This window comes from Schistocerca serialis, chromosome 1 (genome assembly GCF_023864345.2).
Source record: "Schistocerca serialis cubense isolate TAMUIC-IGC-003099 chromosome 1, iqSchSeri2.2, whole genome shotgun sequence".
Taxonomy (NCBI): domain Eukaryota; kingdom Metazoa; phylum Arthropoda; class Insecta; order Orthoptera; family Acrididae; genus Schistocerca; species Schistocerca serialis.
In genome coordinates, this window is record NC_064638.1 from 26,940,998 (window position 1) to 26,963,065 (window position 22,068).

The 22,068-nt window shown below is 45.4% G+C and overlaps 1 protein-coding gene across 6 annotated transcripts in view; it reads right to left on the bottom strand.

Moving 5' to 3' along the window:
• LOC126461015 (tight junction protein ZO-1) overlaps positions 1-22,068 on the bottom strand; it is a 724,130-nt gene that overhangs the window by 331,598 nt on the left and 370,464 nt on the right. For all 6 annotated transcript variants that reach the window (XM_050095967.1, XM_050095964.1, XM_050095966.1 and 3 more), the window contains exon 3: positions 3,088-3,305. In XM_050095967.1, the coding sequence (XP_049951924.1) occupies positions 3,088-3,305 (218 nt within the window). The remainder of the gene's footprint in view (positions 1-3,087; positions 3,306-22,068) is intronic.

Below are 22,068 nucleotides of genomic sequence, written 5' to 3' on the forward strand. Positions count from 1 at the left end.
TCAGTTTTTGAATATCTCCAGTTTCAGTCAGGGGCTGTTTGCATGAGTTGTGTACATTAACATTTGCTTTCTGGCTGCCCGTTTGATTAATGTCAATGTAATTTTGAACCTGTCACTCAACATCTTTTGTTTCTGCCGACCCTGTCGGCTGTTCTGTTACTTGCAACCACTGATACTTTACGACATGCGATAGTGCCCCCAAGCCCTAAGTTATTTGCTATTAACCCAGACAGTTTTCGCTTCCCTTTCCTGTTGAGAGGAAGGCCGTGCCCATTATAGTTCCACCTACCGATAGAGTCAACAGGAACCACACTGATGTGAGACCCCATAGCTGATCCAAACAGGCGTTTGACCTCTAAATGAAGCCTCCTTACTGAAGAATTTGAATGAGGCCGATCAAGGCGGCTCAGAACAGATACGAGTCCAACACCAGTATGTCTCGCTCCTGAAGCTATCTTTAGCAGGCCACCCTCAATTGGATAATTAGGGTCCCTGTCTATGCTGTTGCCTGCCCCACTCGCTATTTCCACGGTGTCTTCCTTTGTGAAGTCTTTGCAATGCGAACTTATACATCCTCTATCACCTGACCCAGACTTGCACTAGATTTGAAGAAACTTGTGACCTGGTAACCTGACCCTACTTCATCCTGCTACAGTTGGCCAATACCTGTACCATGTGAACTACCTGACAAAACTTTGTTCTTCTTGACAACGTTTTCTCACTTCTCAGCGAAATTAGTCGAGAAGAGAAAAATAACCAGACGAATGACTTGGATAAGAAATATGAGCCGAACAATAGAATTCACGCCCGTTAGCGAGTTGGCAGTACGCGGCCTGATGAAGCTCAAGGGAACCACAAATCGCCTCATCCTAACCATATACGCACCCTATTTGTTCCGAAAGCCAACAAAGACCTTCTATACAACAATCCCTCGGATTTGGCCACAGCAAAGAAAGAATCAATAGGAGGAGAATTCCTGGACGTAGAAAAGGCATCTGACATCTTCTGGCACGATGGACGTACCCACGAACTTGATGGACTTAAATGCCCAGAGCACAAAATCGAGATTATTACCTCCTTCCTTTTTCGAGAGAAATGATATTCGAGCCAGCTACATACATTCGACTGAGACAGGACTACCGCAATGTTCAATCTTACGTCCTGTCGTGTACAGTATTTACACGAAAGGCAGGAAAACAGGTCGGCGGTGACTAGCTCCCTACGCCGACGATAGAGCAACAATTGGGACTTGTCGCAACCTTCTTGTCATCCATATAAGTTATAGCATCACCTGCACAAAATTACGCGAAGTGCAGCATTTATGAGGCGAAAATTTACCCGACAAATGCCACGCTACTTAGACTGGTGTGCAAAACTTGAAAACGAAATCACTGGAAAGTAACACAGGTCAATGAAAGTAGAAGGTAACTGAAAGAAATACGGATTGAGGCAAACACAAATGAGACTTTTATTCAAACACAATGATTACACGTGAAGCCATCGGGAATTACGATTGTCCCCTGGAGAATGCTAAAGGCCGGTCACGGTTCTGAATGGAACGTGTGATTACCACGAACGACCACGCATGGTCTGGAACGTTCTCCCGTGCTGCCCATACGGATCGTAAGGAATTGTTGTGGCAGGGCGTTACGTTACTCCAGCGGCGCGCTTTGCAGCTGCTGGACGGTCCTCGAGGAAAAGTGTGTGTGTGTGTGTGTGTGTGTGTGTGTGTGTGCGGGGGGGGGGGGGGGGCAAGGCCAGTGCAGTCGCTGAATCTCCTCTCGCTCCAAGTGCTGCTCCACCTGTGCTGTCCGATGCGGTTGCGCACTGTCATCGAAACAAATGACGTCACAGACGAATACTGCCTCGGAGGAAGGAGTATACTGCGATCGGAGAGTGTACTGTGTATTCAGAGATTTGGAAGTCGGCGGGCCCGTGCGACATCATGTCTTCCGTCACCACAGGACCTGTACTACTAAAACGATCACGCTGGACAGTGTTTCTGGGTGTATCGTGTTTTCCCGCCTCTCGCCACACGAGAATGCGTGCAGAGTTAGTACGGAGACTGAGTCTGCTTATCACGCGAGCCCTCTCCTCGTCTTCCAAGTCACTGTGCTCTCGGGAACACCGCACATCTTTCAACACGATGCACCGTTACCGAGATGCCGCACTCCTTCAGCACACGTGTTTTCGGCCGTGACGTGTCGTTTACGGATGACAATGCGCGATCGCAGGTGGAGGAGTTGTAATGATGATATCCGGCGGACGGAGCGGCCTGTCCGTTCCCCGTGGAACACGTGTGGGGAGCGCTCGGGAGGCGGGCTGTGGCGCAGCCAAGTGCACAGACGGCCGCCCGGCAGCTGTCGACGGCGCCGCTGCAGCCACAGGGCGCCCTCCGCGAGAACTCCTCGCCAGCGTGGTGCACGGGAGGCGTTGCACAGGATGCCCTACTGCGGTCCGTAATATGCGGCGGGTCACCGTAGATCGTGGTGACTTCACTGTAATTATTGTACTTCACTACAAGTGTCGTCTCATTAGGTATTTCTTCGAGTTACCTTCTATACTACACTGTAGCAGTACTTTCTATACATCGCCCAAGTTCCATCGATCTGTGTCACTTAGGAATGATACATTGCGCGAAAGTTACTTTGGTGCTTAATATTTTTTTACGACCTAGGTGAAACTCGCAGAGCGGCATCTCTCCATTGCCTCGGTTTGAGTCGTTACCGTATTTAGGCCTGTAAACTGACAGACATCTTACCTGGAATAAACACCTCAAAAAAGCTGCAAACAAAGACTGTACTTTCTCTCCCGAATGGTGTAGGAAGTGGGTTGCAAACTCCTCTTCCGGCGCCACCTTATGCTTCCAGTCGTCCTGTACTATTCGGGAGCACGGCCTATGGCGGCAGATGCCTCCCTCAAACTCTCCTGCACTTTCAAAAATAAAGCTTTTACGATAGTATCGAGCGCTGAAGATAGTTCTCCCGCCATTTACACCCTCATCCACTTCGCAGAAATGTGCAGATAACCCTTGCCCCACATTCTTATCCTAGACGAGGAGCACATGACAGTCAGATGGCTACTTGCCGTCCTTCTTGCTGGCCTTGGTGAGGCAGAGCTTGAGCGTCTGCGCGTGCGCGGCGCCGTGCGGGGGCGGCGGGGGCGGCGGGCAGCCGGGCAGCACGACGCGCCGGCGCACCGCCAGCGACACCGTCGAGCCGGAGTCGCGCAGCACCTGCACCGCCGTCGCGTACTCCACGTTCTCCAGCGACACGCCGTTCGCCGAGATGATGCGGTCGTTCACCCTGCAACATCGCCACCACACCCGTCTCCACACAGTGTCCACAAATTTCTGTTTTCACTTATTACTCTATACCCACGTTAACCCCTCCAAAACAAACAAACAAACAAAAAAATGCTTCAAATCGCTCTGAGCACTATGGGACTTAGCATCTGAGGTCATCAGTCCCCTAGAACTTAGAACTACTTAAACATAACTAACCTAAGGACATCACACACATCCATGCCCGAGGCAGGATTCGAACCTGCAACCGTAGCGATCGCGCGGTTCCAGACTGAAGCGCCTAGAACCGCTCGGCTACAAGACTGGCCCTCCAAAACAGTCTCCGATTCACTTGTGCCGGTGCTTTTTATAACCGCTCAAATATTTGTGCAAGTCAGTCTTCGGGATAGCATTTAGATCTCTCAGTCCTGCCTTTTCGATCACATTTATGCCCGTAAAGGGACGGACCCTTTAAAGCTGTCTCCATTTTAGGGCCAAAGGATACGGAAGCTGGGGCATCATTACACGGCGTATCCAGAAATTTAGAATCTATTTTGTACAAATAGTGATGGAACTTGCAATATTTGCTACGGCACACGTTTATTAGTGATTACTTTCGACACGTTCACCACCAATATCACGACACGCTTCCCATTTTTGAGCAGTGGCGCGGAACACGTTCTGAAGCATTTGGCAGCAGCAGTAGCTCGTGCAATGTGGTTCCTGACCTGCCGCAGTGTGATATTGCGCCGGCCGAACACACGTCCTTCGATAAATCCCCAAATCCCCAAACAAAAATGTCCGTCGGCGTGAGGTCAGGGGAACGTGCTGCCCACGGCGAGGGACCTCCACGTGCAACCCGTCGCCCAGGGAACTCGGAATTCGGGGACGAGCCAACATCTGAGGCATAAAGACACGGTGCCCCATCTCGCTGAAAGTAAACTGTATCCCGAAATCGATTCCGGATAAGCTGTGGCAACAAAAATTTTCTGAGCATGCTGAGCCGTGGTGCTCGCTACTGGCGCGCCAGTCTCTTGGATGTCCATTATCGATCCTTCGATGTTTCTTATCTTTGCTCGCCTTGTTTTCCGCATTCGCGGGGCGAGCGTCAGTTGACGTTTGCTCGGGCTACCTGCGGAGACGCCGCGAGGTACGAGGTGGGAAGCAACCACGTATAGTGGAGTTGGTTGTACGCGGTCTGCCGGTTCAGGACGGAGGATACGTGTTGGCTGCCTGCCTGTCTGCTCTCCTGATTTTGCTCGCCGTGCCTTGCGACCGCCTAGCTTGGGTTGCTGCCTGGTGTATCCTACACGAACCATACCGGACGTCCAGCAGAAGTTAAGCAGCCTTGTGTTTCTTTCAAAGAAAAGGAGCAAATGTATAAGACCTTTTGTAACCAATTTTGGTGGCCTCTTAAGTGTCGCCCTCGCGTTTACACTGCCTTTGGGGAGAACAAATTCTTTTAAATTTAAATAGTTGGGGTTCCCTGTCCTTTATAATCTTTTGGGGGCTTTTATTTTAATTTTCTCTTTGGGGGTTCCTTCCTTGTGCTTGGTTAAATGTTTACTTGTATAGCGGGAAGTGACTCCTGGTTAAAACTCAGATATGGTGTTTGATGTTACTGCCGCCTCCGGCATTCGTCTCTTCAATTAAGTGTTGTCATCCCTTCGGGCGACCTGGTGTCACTCCTCGTTAATTAATGCTGGTTTATGTGCACTTAATTTCCAATTGGCCATTTGAATTAATATTTTGGAGCGCAGTATAGCACTAAGGCAACCTTATTGTATACCACCCCGGTCTAGTTCCTTAATTTTCAGTGGCACGAGTTAGCTCCACTACCGGTTTTACTGATGTGCTCCCTTCAAAATCTTGTCTTGTATAAGTCTGCCCCATGTGTGTCTGGGAACACACAGATGAGCTTTAGTGTAACTTCAGTGCTAGTCAGTTAATGGAATCTTCATTTTGGCTTGGCTTCCACTGAAGAGTTTGAGTGGAGCGAAGTGTGTTTGATTTGTTATTCACTTACTTGCTGTAAGTTTGTTTATTTAATGGGGAGCAAGAAAATGAAAAACTGTTGGTGTTAACTCCCCTAATTGATGGGTGTTGCTAATTCGTTCCAAATGGCCTACTGCTTATTCAATGGCAAGGCTGTTGATTAGTTGGTTGCTGTGAGTACAAATTCACGCTATTTATTTGTTGCCGAAACTGTTAAAGTGTCTGTGTCGTGATTCAATTACTAGCTACGTGTTGGAGCTAAATTGATATAAACCTTACATTGCCTCCTTAAAATTTGTTCCCAGTAGAAACCCTTAAGAGAACTAAGTTTTGTCACTGTTTATGTTAACCTTTACTGGGAGCAATATTTCATGCAGTTAAATTTTGTCTTAAAATGTGTATTTCTCTGATGTAATAAACGAGTGATAAAAGAAAAAAAGCAAAGGGGCCTGGTCCTTCCTATTGGGTCCGGTTTGTATCACGTATCACATGCCTAAGTACGCTACTTCACTCAAAACGGTCCGTAAAACTTGTCACACGTGGTGCCCATCCAAACATGAAGCTCGTGAGAGTCTCGCATGTTCCACTGGTGGTGTGTTAGCGCAGATAACGCAGTTACGCCTGTTAACCTTTCCACAAATGTGGAAGGTCACTCCATCCCTGAATAAGGTGTGATTCAGGATCTCCAACGAGGGGCAGGTCGATGCACGTGGCTACACAGTCTGCAAAATCTTCTTCTTGCCCATGGCGGAGAACCTTCACGTCGTACGGCTTCTTCCTTCAAGTACATCGGAATGTTCAGTTCCACTGACAGACGCCGCACCTTCCGTCGTACGTGGACGGACGACCTCGTCCGGGCCCTCTTGCTAGCGGTCGAGTGCGGCTCAACTTCTTTACCAATGTGCGCTTTTTTTTTATCGGTGGGAACATCGCGATGGAATTTGCGCTGAAACCTCATCCGAATGTCATCGTACGACGACCTCCGTAGCCTCCACGTCACAATCGTGATCTTATTTCCCACGGTAAACATTTTGCACACTCACACTGCAAACAATGAAACACGTTTAATTGATGGCATGCGATTACTGCACGATATCAGGTAGCAAAGTAGACACAAAATATGTTACCTGCACCACTAATGATTTAACAAATCCAACCCACTCCTAAAGTATGTATTTGTAGAAAATGGATACTTAATTTCTCGACGCCCTGTAGTACCGCTTTGGGCCAAAATTTCACGAACGGCCAACGAGGGGTCAACTCGTGCGTTTCTGTGCTGCAAATGCCATCATTTGTTTCGCCACAAAGCCGGTGTTTCTTTCTGGATTCCTTCAGTCAAGCGGCAGTAGTCATTATGGATCGTTCGATCTCAGGCAAGAACTAATAGTGCACTTGGCAGTAAACAATCGACGAACGCAGAGAACGTAACGTTCATATTTGAGCGCTCTTGTCGAGATTGTTTCGGTCTTGGCGATCCACAACACAGTCCGATACAGATGTTGCAGAACTGGGACTGGTTGACACGAGCAACGTTATTCCACAAGTCCTAAGACATTACACCTTTAAGTACAGTTAAAGTGTTATCTGCACGGAAAAGAAAACTGGAAATGGAAGACATCGAAGTAAAGAAAATTAGAGTATACAGATAAGACAACTGCTATAAAGGAAGAGGCTACAGCGGATGTGCAGGCTAGGTTTACGTATGGCTTCAAACACAGAATATGGAGAAATCTAGCTACGATTAGGGAATACAAGATAATAGGGTTTTACCGTAAAGAGTAGTGCTAAGTAGCCATATGTTGGAGTACTGGCCGAAAACGACGGACTGGAGCATGTTTACTATGTTAAAAGACACACGAAAAGTCTGTTTATCAAACTCCATTCCTCCTTAGAGCTGCTTAAAAAGGATGGATACATTATATCGAAGTGTGGTGGGCTCGATGTCAAACACTTAGCAACAGAACAACCGTTTGCAGTGCTTAAAAGCAACGGAATAACAACCTTTAATAGCAATTCGTTTGCAAGAGTTGTAAACAAAGTTCCATACCGAAATACCGCAAGAATGTGCAGCAGAAGAACTTGCAGCTTACACCCAGGAAGATGTGGAGTGTCATAACAACAGTGTCATACAGGAAATAAGAGGAAAAATTATTAAAGTCCCCGAATTCTCTCGTCTAGAAGAACTGCCAGAAGGAACACAACTAATTGTCAATGCCATAAAAGAGGTAGTTTACAGGAAAAAAATTAGATTATGCTGGAGTTCGAAAACATACTTTCTCTGTATTCGCCAAATTACTGGCTGGAGAAAGAAATAAATGATTCAAATGTGGATTTAAGTTATAAGTTAAAAATTAAATTGAACATTATTAAAGCTACATCTAACAAAAATAAGGAAACACTTGTTTTCAGTACGTAAATGTCAATGCAAAAGTTAATAAATATTTGGTACTAGAATATTTGCTTGTCTTATTCGCTAATCTACCAAAATTTCTAACACATTTCCTATATACAGTGATCCATGGGCATGTATTTCAGTTGTGGAAAGTGGGTAGTCGAATGAACTTGAAAAGTAGTTGAAACTAGGTAGTTGAAAGTATAGTGACCCCCTTTTCGTACCTATATGAATTGTGATTTCAACGCACTGAGGAGTATATACGAACGTAAGTGGTGATAGATTCTTTTCGTAAATGGCTGCACAATACAGCAATGCAAGTGTTCAACAGGGCAGGCAATATGGCTGTAACAATATGTCCCGTCATCGGCACCCCTAAGCGTACCCTCGCATTTCCCTTGTTGTTCTATCGATAGTGATGTTGATTATGGTACATCAACATGCGTCAGTTATGTCTTTCCAAGCATTACATCCGTGGGTGCGGTACACATGGTGCCGGACGCCTGTCCTTCATAACACTTGTTTGAGAGAATCTTGGCAAGATGAAGCACCTTCCAGAAGCGCTGATTCAAAGAATTTGTCAGATAATTTCCTAGGAATGAGGAGAATCGAGACATATAGCCAGTGTGCGTGTAGGCGTACCATAATTTTTTCGAGCGCTGACAGATATAGAAGATAACTGCACTGTTTGTCTGAAATTCGTATATGTTGCAGTGTAAAGTTACTGTGGCTTATGTTGTGGCATGATCAGAGAGATGAGTGTGTGTCCTATAGTGAGGGATGTACAGATTCAGCGCATCGATAACCGCGAAGGTATGAGAGAGATTTTTACGTGGAAAATTATGTGTGCTACAGATACTGAGATTCATTCGAGAACCACAGCCGTCAAGAGGAGACATTACCCGTACATAGATCGGTGTCAGACTGTAGCAGCAATCGTAATATTTAATTGTAGTTACACTGGTAAATATATTCCTGGCTCCCAATATTCTTGTGAGTCTTGTATGTATTTGATGCTCGGTAGAAAACTTTGGCAAGGTTTAACTGTCTGTGGAAAATAATTTTGCTGCTGAAAGTCTCGTCTACAGAAAACAATGGCTGACGGTGCTCGCACACCGGCAGCGGCAGCAGCAGCAGCAGTTTGACGAGTAAATTCAGTGACGGACGGGCTGTACCGTTAGGATCGCTAGGAACAATGCGCCCTGCGCTGTTCTGGGAATCATTGGAACATCTCTCTCGGCGCTGAATCCGCACGGCAGGTATGCATCATCGGGCCAGCAATGGTGTCTAGGTGAACACGTATTTCGACAGGAATTTCTCAGGTGTCAAGTATGAAAGAGATGCTGCTGCCTCATCCTTGCAGGACTCAAACTGACACCAACGCGTCGCTTGGCAACTGACGACTGCGTCGTCACTCTGCATGGGCCGCCGATGCATCCCAATTCCTGGGGACGTGTGCGAGGTTGGCAGTGTTGGTGTCGGGTGTCAAGTGTCGAGATGTGCTTTTTATTAGTGATCTTTTTTTTAAATTACATACCATCGATTTCACCGACGAATAGGATGCTAAGAATTAAAAAAACTACCCCACACATGTGAGGATTACCGATTTAATAAATTTGCATAAATTTGTTATATCAACGTGGTGTTAGAGGTAAAATAGTTAAGGGAAGGGTGTGCGTGAGTGGGTGACATGGAGCAGAACAGCAGGTTAAATGCAGAACAATAGGTTAAGTTGCATAATTTTTATGTGAAATGCTGTACAATAGTTTAAGGGGTGGATGACAAAGAAGAATGCACCATAAATTGCGTTCAAAAGCATGTGAAATTCGAAAGGTGTACCACAAAATGGTGGGAGGACAAAACTAATTATTTAATTTGGTATCAAAGGCAGTACAATAGTTTAAGGGAATGGGGGTGACATGAAAAACCACTTAACAGAACATTAGGTTAAGTGCTGACAAATGCCCAAACGTTAGCTTAACACAACCAGAGTACAGTGCCAAACATTAGGTTATGCAACATGTTTGCCACATGTAATTGCTTCTTACCAATTAGCAGAGAATGATGAGCAAGAGAAATCCAACCCCACAAACTGAATTTTATATAAATAAACAATATACTCATGAATTTCCTGTTACGAGATCCCTCCTCTCCACCAATTTCTATATATTTCATACACTGCCTTGAATCCCCTAAATTGTTTAAATAAACAATATTCCACACAATGTCTAAATTGTTTGAACAATATTCCATACACTACAATCGAATTCCCTCCAAATGATCGATCAACTGAGTCTTTTATCTGCCAATTTCTGGGTGGGAGGGGAAGTGGTTTACCAGAGGCAGGGGGTTAATTAATTGATCAACTTAATTAAGTAGCAAATCAAATTGATAAGAGCAAGAGGGGCTATCCAAAAACTCAGACCTGAAAGAGTACCTGTAACAGTGAGGGGTGAGGTTTCCTGAGGGGGGGGGGGGGGGGGAGGGGAGTAGGAGGGGGGGGGGGACAATAGGTTAAGTGTCTGTCAATCAAAAGGAAGGAATCTTTTAGCAGAACAACAGGTTAAGTACCTGTCAATCAAAGGTATGCACTCACAGGCAAACCTATTGTCCTTCTTTGATTGACAGGTACTTAACCTATTGTTCTCCTTTGATTGACAAGTACTTAACTTATTGTTCTGCTAAAAAGGATCCTTCCTTTTGATTGACAGACACTTAACCTATTGTTCCCCTGCCTCTCCCCCTCCGCCCCTTCGCCCCTTCCTGCTACATGTACACTTTCAGTTCCGAGTTGCTGGAATAGACCCCTATCACTCTTATCAACTTGATTAACTACTTAATTAAATTGATCGATTAATCAACCCTTCGCCTCTGGTAAACCCACCTCCCCTCCCTCTCGGAAATTGATGGGAAAAAGACTCAGTTGATCGGTCATTTGGAGGGAAATCGATTGCTGTGTATGGAATATTGTTTTAGGGGATTCAAGGCAGTGTATGGAATATATGGAAATTCGTGGAGAGGAAGGATCTCATAACAGGAAACTCAAGGGTATATTGTTTATTTATAAAAAATTCAACTTGTGAGGATTGGATTTCTCTTGCTCATCATTCTCTGCTATTGGGAAACACGTAGGTATCGGAAGAAGCAGTTCCACGGGGCAAACATGTTGCATAACCTAATGACCAGCGCTGTACTCTGGGAGTCTTAACCTAATGTTTGGGCATTTGTCCGCATTTAACCAATTGTTCTGTTAAGTGATTTTCCACATCACCCCTATTTCCTTAAACTATTGTACAGCCTTTGATACCAAATTAATTAATCAATTATGTCCTCCCACCATTTTCTGGTACACTTTTCGAATTTCACATGCTTTTGAAAGCCATTTCTGACGCATTCTTCTTTGTCACCCAACCCCTTAAACTATTGTACACCGTTTTACATAAAAATTACCCAAATTAACGTAGTGTTCTGCACTTAACCTTGTTGTTTAGCTCCAAGTCACTCACTCACGCACACTCTCCCATAACTATTGTACCATTAACACCATCTTGATACAAAAAATTTATGCATATTAATTAAATCGATACCCTTCACCTGTCAAACTCCTGCTGCCGGCGTGGGAGCACTGTCAGCCATTATTTTCTGCAGATGAGACTTTCAGCAGCAAGATTATTTTGCACAGATCGTTAAATTGCACTGACAGTTAAACCCCACAAAAGTTGTCTACAGATAATCAAATACAACAAGACTTACAGGAATATTGGTAGCCCGGAAAATATTTACCAGTGTAACTACAATTAAATATTACGATTGCTTAAACTTCACCTCCTTAATAGCACTCATCTTCAGGAAAACTATTGTCATTTGAGACATGCACAACCTTTGTATACATATACGTACATAAGGCAATAGGGGATAGGGTTTTTTTCTAAATAAGAAAGATGTATGGTGAATAATTTTTTCTTGGTTTATTCAGTTCACACAAATACAATATAGCTCTTGAGGTACAATCGAATTCTTGAGGTACAATATAGTATTCTTGAGGTACAAATCGACTCTGCTATCCCAACGCAGAAATACTTTTAACTTACACGCTACAACAGTAACACAAGTGAGACTTTTTTTATAAATCTACGCTTAAAATTAATGTGGAGATACTTTGTTTACAACTGCAACAAAATTGTTATTGTAAAAATCGTTGCTATTGTGGACTGTTGAAATTAGATTCTGTGCAGTCTCTCAGAATTATTGTAAAAGCTATGCTACTGGGGCTGTGGAATTTAGCTGTAGAAGTAAAGAAAGTATCTCCACCTTAGTTTTTAGCATAGATTTAGAAAAAACAAAAAATTCCTACCTGTGTTACTGCTGTAGCGTATAACTTAAAAGTAATTCTGCATTGGATTAGCAGAGTCGATTTGAACCTCAAGAATACTATATTGTACCTCGAGAATTATATTGTATGTGTGAACTAAATAAATCAAGAAAAAAATTATTCACCATACATCTTTGTTGTTGTTTACAAAAAAGACCCTATCCCCTATTGCATTACACACATATATGTATACAAAGGTTGTCCATGTCACAAATGACTTAAGTTTTCCTGAAGATGAGTGATATTAATGAGGTGAGGTTTAAGCAGTCGTAATATTTAACTTTTAGGGGTTTAACTGTCAGTGCAATTTAACAATCTGTGCAAAATAATTTTGCTGCTGAAAGTCTCATCTGCAGAAAATAATGGCTGACATTGCTCCCACACCGGCAGCAGCAGCAGTTTGACAGGTAAATTCAGTGACAAGTGGGCTGTCCTCTTAGGATCACTAGGAACAATGCACCCTGTGCTATTCTGGGAGTCACTGGAACATCTCTCTCGGCGCTGGACCTGCACTGCAGCTATGGATCATCCAGCCAGCAAAGGTGCCAAGGTGAACACGTATTTTGACAGGAATTTCTCATGTGTCAAGTATGAAAGAGATGCCACTGCCTCATCCTTGCGAGACCCGAACTGACATCAATATGTCACTTTTCAGCTGACAACCACGTCATCACTTCATGTGCACCGCCGGTGCATCCCAGCTCCTGGGGACATGTGCAGTGTTGGTATTGGGTCTTGAATGGCGGGATGTGTTTCTTATCAGCGATCATTTGTTTAAACTATATTCCATTCGCTTTGGCCGATCAATAGGATGTCGTGAATTTAAAAACAAAACTGCCCCGTACATGTGAAGAATATCGAATTAATTAATATGCATAAATTTTTTTCAACATGGTGTTAGTGGTAAAATGGTTAATGGGAGGATGTGCATGAGTGAGTGACTTGGAGGAGAACAGCAGGTTAAGTCCAGAACACTACGTTAATTTGGGTAATTTTTATGTAAAACGGTGTACAATAGTTTAAGGGGTTGGGTGACAAAGAAGAATGCGTCAGAAATGGCTTTCAAAAGCATGTGAAATTCGAAAAGTGTACCAGAAAATGGTGGGAGGACATAACTGATTAATTAATTTGGTATCAAAGGCTGTACAATAGTTTAAGGAAATAGGGGTGATGTGGAAAATCACTTAACAGAACAATTGGTTAAATGCGGACAAATGCCCAAACATTAGGTTAAGACTCCCAGAGTACAGCGCTGGTCATTAGGTTATGCAACATGTTTGCCCCGTGGAACTGCTTCTTCCGATACCTACGTATTTCCCAATAGCAGAGAATGATGAGCAAGAGAAATCCAATCCCCACAAGTTGAATTTTTTATAAATAAACAATATACCCTTGAGTTTCCTGTTATGAGATCCTTCCTCTCCACGAATTTCCATATATTCCATACACTGCCTTGAATCCCCTAAAACAATATTCCATACACAGCAATCGATTTCCCTCCAAATGACCGATCAACTGAGTCTTTTTCCCATCAATTTCCGAGAGGGAGGGGGAGGTGGGTTTACCAGAGGCGAAGGGTTGATTAATCGATCAATTTAATTAAGTAGTTAATCAAGTTGATAAGAGTGATAGGGGTCTATTCCAGCAACTCGGAACTGAAAGTGTACATGTAGCAGGAAGGGGCGAAGGGGCGGAGGGGGAGAGGCAGGGGAACAATAGGTTAAGTGTCTGTCAATCAAAAGGAAGGATCCTTTTTAGCAGAACAATAAGTTAAGTACTTGTCAATCAAAGGAGAACAATAGGTTAAGTACCTGTCAATCAAAGAAGGACAATAGGTTTGCCTGTGAGTGCATACCTTTGATTGACAGGTACTTAACCTGTTGTTCTGCTAAAAGATTCCTTCCTTTTGATTGACAGACACTTAACCTATTGTCCCCCCCCCCTCCTACTCCCCTCCCCCCCCCCCCTCAGGAAACCTCACCCCTCACTGCAACAGGTACTCTTTCAGGTCTGAGTTTTTGGATAGCCCCTCTTGCTCTTATCAATTTGATTTGCTACTTAATTAAGTTGATCAATTAATTAACCCCCCTGCCTCTGGTAAACCACTTCCCCTCCCACCCAGAAATTGGCAGATAAAAGACTCAGTTGATCGATCATTTGGAGGGAATTCGATTGTAGTGTATGGAATATTGTTCAAACAATTTAGACATTGTGTGGAATATTGTTTATTTAAACAATTTAGGGGATTCAAGGCAGTGTATGAAATATATAGAAATTGGTGGAGAGGAGGGATCTCGTAACAGGAAATTCATGAGTATATTGTTTATTTATATAAAATTCAGTTTGTGGGGTTGGATTTCTCTTGCTCATCATTCTCTGCTATTTGGTAAGAAGCAATTACATGTGGCAAACATGTTGCATAACCTAATGTTTGGCACTGTACTCTGGTTGTGTTAAGGTAACGTTTGGGCATTTGTCAGCACTTAACCTAATGTTCTGTTAAGTGGTTTTTCATGTCACCCCCATTCCCTTAAACTATTGTACTGCCTTTGATACCAAATTAAATAATTAGTTTTGTCCTCCCACCATTTTGTGGTACACCTTTCGAATTTCACATGCTTTTGAACGCAATTTCTGGTGCATTCTTCTTTGTCATCCACCCCTTAAACTATTGTACAGCATTTCACATAAAAATTATGCAACTTAACCTATTGTTCTGCATTTAACCTGCTGTTCTGCTCCATGTCACCCACTCACGCACACCCTTCCCTTAACTATTTTACCTCTAACACCACGTTGATATAACAAATTTATGCAAATTTATTAAATCGGTAATCCTCACATGTGTGGGGTAGTTTTTTTAATTCTTAGCATCCTATTCGTCGGTGAAATCGATGGTATGTAATTTAGAAAAAAGATCACTAATAAAAAACACATCTCGACACTTGACACCCGACACCAACACTGCCAACCTCGCACACGTCCCCAGGAATTGGGATGCATCGGCGGCCCATGCAGAGTGACGACGCAGTCGTCAGTTGCCAAGCGACGCGTTGGTGTCAGTTTGAGTCCTGCAAGGATGAGGCAGCAGCATCTCTTTCATACTTGACACCTGAGAAATTCCTGTCGAAATACGTGTTCACCTAGACACCATTGCTGGCCCGATGATGCATACCTGCCGTGCGGATTCAGCGCCGAGAGAGATGTTCCAATGATTCCCAGAACAGCGCAGGGCGCATTGTTCCTAGCGATCCTAATGGCACAGCCCGTCCGTCACTGAATTTACCCGTCAAACTGACAGGAATTTCTCAGGTGTCAAGTATGAAAGAGATGCCACTGCCTCATCCTTGCGAGACCCGAACTGACATCAATATGTCACTTTTCAGCTGACAACCACGTCATCACTTCATGTGTACCGCCGGTGAATCCCAGCTCCTGGGGACATGTGCAGAGTCGGTGGTGTTGGTGTTGGGTCTTGAATGGCGGGATGTGTTTCTTATCAGCGATCATTTGTTTAAACTATATTCCATTCGCTTTGACCGATCAATAGGATGTCGTGAATTTAAAAACAAAACTGCCCCGTACATGTGAAGAATATCGAATTAATTAATATGCATAATTTTTTTTTCGACATGGTGTTAGTGGTAAAATGGTTAATGGGAGGATGTGCATGAGTGAGTGACTTGGAGGAAAACAGCAGGTTAAGTCCAGAACACTACATTAATTTGGGTAATTTTTATGTAAAACGCTGTACAATAGTTTAAGGGGTTGGGTGACAAAGAAGAATGCGTCAGAAATGGCGTTCAAAAGCATGTGAAATTCGAAAAGTGTACCAGAAAGAACATGACTGACTAATTAATTTGGTTGGGGGAGAGGTTAATTAGTTGATCGATATAATTAAGTAGTCAATCAAAAGAATCCTTTTAGCAGAACAACAGGTTAAGTACCTGTCAATCAAATGAGAGGAATGGGTTTGTGACTGAATGCATACCTGCCTCTGATGTAGGCAACCCACACTAACAAAATGTGCCAGAACAAAGTTTGTCCTAATACTGAAGAGTAATTGGCTGACTGGCGTAGTTGAAAATTTCTTGCTTAAATAATATTGTTTTCATGCATATCGTCACATTAATACACTCCTGGAAATGGAAAAAAGAACACATTGACACCGGTGTGTCAGACCCACCATACTTGCTCCGGACACTGCGAGAGGGCTGTACAAGCAATGATCACACGCACGGCACAGCGGACACACCAGGAACCGCGGTGTTGGCCGTCGAATGGCGCTAGCTGCGCAGCATTTGTGCACCGCCGCCGTCAGTGTCAGCCAGTTTGCCGTGGCATACGGAGCTCCATCGCAGTCTTTAACACTGGTAGCATGCCGCGACAGCGTGGAAGTGAACCGTATGTGCAGTTGACGGACTTTGAGCGAGGGCGTGTAGTGGGCATGTGGGAGGCCGGGTGGACGTACCGCCGAATTGCTCAACACGTGGGGCGTGAGGTCTCCACAGTACATCGATGTTGTCGCCAGTGGTCGGCGGAAGGTGCACGTGCCCGTCGACCTGGGACCGGACCGCAGCGATGCACGGATGCACGCCAAGACCGTAGGATCCTACGCAGTGCCGTAGGGGACCGCACCGCCACTTCCCAGCAAATTAGGGACACTGTTGCTCCTGGGGTATCGGCGAGGACCATTCGCAACCGTCTCCATGAAGCTGGGCTACGGTCCCGCACACCGTTAGGCCGTCTTACGCTCACGCCCCAACATCGTGCAGCCCGCCTCCAGTGGTGTCGCGACAGGCGTGAATGGAGGGACGGATGGAGACGTGTCTTCTTCAGCGATGAGAGTCGCTTCTGCCTTGGTGCCAATGATGGTCGTATGCGTGTTTGGCGCCGTGCAGGTGAGCGCCACAATCAGGACTGCATACGACCGAGGCACACAGGGCCAACACCCGGCATCATGGTGTGGGGAGCGATCTCCTACACTGGCCGTACACCACTGGTGATCGTCGAGGGGACACTGAATAGTGCACGGTACATCCAAACCGTCATCGAACCCATCGTTCTACCATTCCTAGACCGGCAAGGGAACTTGCTGTTCCAACAGGACAATGCACGTCCGCATGTATCCCGTGCCACCCAACGTGCTCTAGAAGGTGTAAGTCAACTACCCTGGCCAGCAAGATCTCCGGATCTGTCCCCCATTGAGCATGTTTGGGACTGGATGAAGCGTCGTCTCACGCGGTCTGCACGTCCAGCACGAACGCTGGTCCAACTGAGGCGCCAGGTGGAAATGGCATGGCAAGCCGTTCCACAGGACTACATCCAGCATCTCTACGATCGTCTCCATGGGAGAATAGCAGCCTGCATTGCTGCGAAAGGTGGATATACACTGTACTAGTGCCGACATTGTGCATGCTCTGTTGCCTGTGTCTATGTGCCTGTGGTTCTGTCAGTGTGATCATGTGATGTATCTGACCCCAGGAATGTGTCAATAAAGTTTCCCCTTCCTGGGACAATGAATTCACGGTGTTCTTATTTCAATTTCCAGGAGTGTAGTTTTCCTAAGTCCTGATCCACTTAGTATCCATCCTATCCCTTTGTACGAAGCGAGATAACCATAAAATGAACTGAAGAACATTAATATATTACGTTATCAAAACATAATTTTTCCAACTTTTGGACAATTACGTAATAATGAAATATTTGGCTGTAGTGCGAATAATGTCAGAAATAGAATGATGCAAAAGCCAGTGTAAATTCATTTGCTAACAATAGAGTAACTTTGATATAAAAAATTGCTAGTAAAACTTAGCTGCCTGGTACATTCTGTGTCATTCCACACCGGCAGCCTAGGGAGTTACCGCCTCGTGTGCAGTCTGCCGTTCACACGACAACACAGGCGGCTTTATTCGGAGTGGTGTCGCGACTCTGAAGCACCGGACTGCTGACGAATGGCGTCGCACCGTTGATGATATTTGGTGTGTGGGGCGCTCAACCGCGCGGTCATCAGCGCCCGTACAAAGTCCTAATTTTTACCCTGTCCAATTTTTTGCACAATCCAGTCATAGCCACTGTCACGGATGATGATGAACGATGATTAGGAAATGATGAAGACAACACGAACACCCAGTCCCCGGCGTCAAACAGTGCTGAGTCGCGCGGTACCCAGGGCGGCCACCTTCAGCGAATGTGCCGCCGACCTGGACAGGGCAGCCACCACGGTGCTACAGCCCACGCGCTCTCGAAGTCCCTTTTGAACTGTTAATATGTTGTGGAGAGAGTGGGAGTATCAAAGAAAGACAAAAGGAGACAGTGTAATCGAGAGAGGTGACAAAGACAGTGGCAGTGGGATATACTGTAAATCAGTGGGAGAAAATGAGAAAGTGGTAGAGAGACAGAGACATAGACAGTGACAGTGAGAGAGAGATATTGAGTATGAAGGCTTTACTACAAAGAGAGACCAGGTAAAAATCTAGAATATTGTGTGTTAAAATAGTGGAAATATGATCATAGACCAAAATGTTTGGAGAGGAAGACAGAATGTAGACTGAGGGCCCTGGTTCCCCAATCTCCTGTCAGTATTTCAAAGAGGAACATACTCTTATTTTATGTGCTGCAACAGGAGCATTTTTCTGCTGGTTTATCCTATGGTACTATTTGTTGCATGAGATAGTGCTGGCAAAATTAGAGCAAATTAACAGTTTGTCGTGCAGTAGGTTGATTCAGAGAATGTGGTAGTACACAAACGTGTATCATCAACCCACTATTAACAGTACTAACTTGTGTTGTGTGTTATGTGCAATGCTGTCCCGTAGTGATCGAAGGCAGTCTGAGGGCGGAGCGATACGCCACGGACATCTCGCGTCCTCGTGTATTACATCTCCCGCGGCGCCGTTTTTTTAAATTTTTTTTCTTCAAAAGGACAATGCTCGTCAACACGCGACGTCTCTCTACGAACTGTCCTGCCCGATGTCGAGGTACTCCCCTCCCCTGCAAGATCGCCAGATCCGCTCCCGGCAGAATACGTGTGGACAAGTTACATGAGTTGTGTGCCCATTCTGTCTAAAATTGATTCGATTTTAAAATCACTGAAATAACGTTACATACCCGTGAAGTTTCATTTCATTTCCTCTTCTCCTTCTGGGACCTGCACTTTTATTGTCAGGCAGTGAGTACGGGAAGTAGCAGCAGCTGTGGTCACTATCGTAAACGTATGTAGTGGAGAGGTGCTACCTTCACTGAAAATAACAGCAGTGTGTCGAAGGAAGAGGTGCTCCATTCCCACCAGCCTATGTAGCCGACAATGTGACATTAAGTAAATTCTTAATTTTAGTCGTTACACTATAATACGGATAAACTTGTGTAAATGCCTCGTGCCCCAAGAGAGTTTGACTCTGGTACTGAAACATTTGCGATACCTTCTGAATCGGAAATATCTTTGCCATCGTTGTGATTATGAATCCACGTACAAATATGTCGGATCTTACGTTCTCCTAAAAATTGTAAATTGTCTATACCTACGAACGAATGTATGTAGTTCGTGGGAAATGTTTCGTATACTAAAGTGAATCCTGGAAGTATACTGCAGTTTCTGATTAGAAGAAGGACAGCAGACAACGGTTGATACTAGTAATAAAAGCCTGAAAATGTTCAAATGTGCGTGAATTCCTAAGGGACCATACTGCTGAGGTCATCTGTCCCTAGAGTTTCACACTACTTAAACTATCTTATAGTAAGAACCACACACACACCCATTCCCGAGGGAGGACTCGAACCTTCGGCGGGAGGGGCCGCGCAGTATCTAACATGGCACCTCAAACCGCGCAGCCACTCTGCGCGGCAATATAAGAAGCCGACTCCCACGAATACTTGCCTTACGAAGTGGAAGCTGGTAAGCAGGCGTCCGCGTCTACATCGACAGTCGGCCGGTTCTGTTTGCCCAGCAGCTCTATCTCTCCCGCGTGTCAGACAACGCAGTAACCATTGTCGCTGCCCTTGTCCGCATACGTTCGAAACACCTTGTCAACCCTATTTGGCAGGAGACCCACACACCCTTGAACGATATTCTAAGACGGGTGGCCCAACTGTTGCGCAACCAGCCTCATACGCTCACTGACTGCATCTTTCCGGCATCATAACGGAGAACTGAAGTCTGCCGCCCCCTTTACCCACAGCTGGGCCAGTGTGATCGTCCTGTGGCTCATCAACAGAAAGCTGCGTTTCGGTGTTCTGTGAAGTAAAAATTTTGAACATTTAAAGCAAGTTGACAATTCCTGCACAACTTTCGAATATGTCTCGACTTTTTGCAGCTTTTTCAGATAGTACTTCTTTACACATGGCGTTGGCATTCCCGGAAAACCTCAAGTTACTGTTAATATTACCTCGAAAGTCATTAATATACACGACGAACAGCAAAGGACCCAACACATTGCCCTGGGACGCACTCGAAGTGGTCTCCACATCTATCAAGGACTCTCTATCAGATAGTGATGCATCGTCCGTACCGAGCAACCCGCAGTCTACTCACAAATTTCGCTTGACACACCGTATTAGCGAAATTTTGTTAATGAGCATCTGTCTGGTACTAGGTCAAATGTTTATCGGAAGCGAACAAGTACTACGCCAATCTGACTGCCTCGATCGGTGCCAGATTGGCGCTCAAAGTCAACTCGCTGCTCCTCACGAGCATTCCGACAGTAACCGTCAGGCCACAGGAGCGTGCTTTCAGGTTCGACACACGCTTTTATTGTTAACCAGGTTTCCTCCTAAGGTCTCTGAAAACTCCTAGCAGAGGTTTCCTCGTGTGGTGCGTTGGAGTAGCACCAACGGGTGAACGGCGGCAGTGGAGGAACGTGGCGTGTTCTGCCACTCGGAACATAGACTAATGAATGAACACGTTATGGCCATCTGATTAGTAGCTTATCTGCACACTTCTCGAATGTAATACAGCAACGGTTATGGACCGCACGGATTCCGAAAAGCCCCGGTAGGTTTGCAGAAGTATGTAGTACCAGGTGTCTACGCGAGGTCACGTAATGCCAGTAAATTTGGAGACGGTGGTTTTTGGTGTGCAAATGGCGCCCTACAGCAGCCCAGATATGTTCCGCCGTGTTCTGGTGAGTCGAATTAACTGGTCGAGGCATCAACGTGACTCGAGTTGAGTGCCCCTCAAACCACTGTAGCAGGATTCTGGCCCCCCGACACAGAGAGTGGTCCAGCTGGAAGACGCCGTCGCCGTCAGGGCCGACGTCGAGCGCGAAGCGATGCGGGCCGTGCCAAGTAACGGTGCACAGGCGACAGTTTTCGTGGTGTCTTGGACTGCTTCCGCGGGTCCACCGGAGCCCAGGGGAATGTCCGACATAGTACAATACGATGTCTCGCTGCCCACGTTATTCCGAACTACGACGCAGTGTTGTTCCGGACATTCGTGCGCGGCTGACGACACGTGGAAGTCTGGGTGTGGCCGTGAGACATTCTCAGATAGGCAGATGGTAAGGCAACCACTCCCGATAAGCGGAAAAGCGGGGTTCGAGTCTCGGCCCTCGTTTCACTATACACCCGACGATTCTGCACATTCGTAAGTGCGAATACATTTCGTGCACGGTATAATACTGTCCCCACAGCCCGGCGACAGTTTTTTTTTTTTTTTTTTTTTGTGGCTTTAGGGCGCACAACTACAGTGGTGATTAGCGCCCAGACTACGTTAGGAATGCACCGCGAGGCACAATTTTAAAACAGCAACTAAAAGGGAAAACACGATAAAAGACAGACTGACAGGCATAGGATAAAAAAAAACACCATAATCAAATGTCCTTAGAGATGGTTTGTCAAGTTGATAAAACGAAGAACGCGAGCAGCTGCTCGTGGGTCATCCGCTAAAATGGCATAGAGAGTACAGGGCAGGCCAAGATCAAGACGCAGTGTGTTAAAATCCGGACAGGACGTTAAAATGTGGCGGACCGTCAGCAATTGCCCACATGGGCAGAACGGCGCCGGCGCAGCCGTCAGCAGATGGCGATGGCT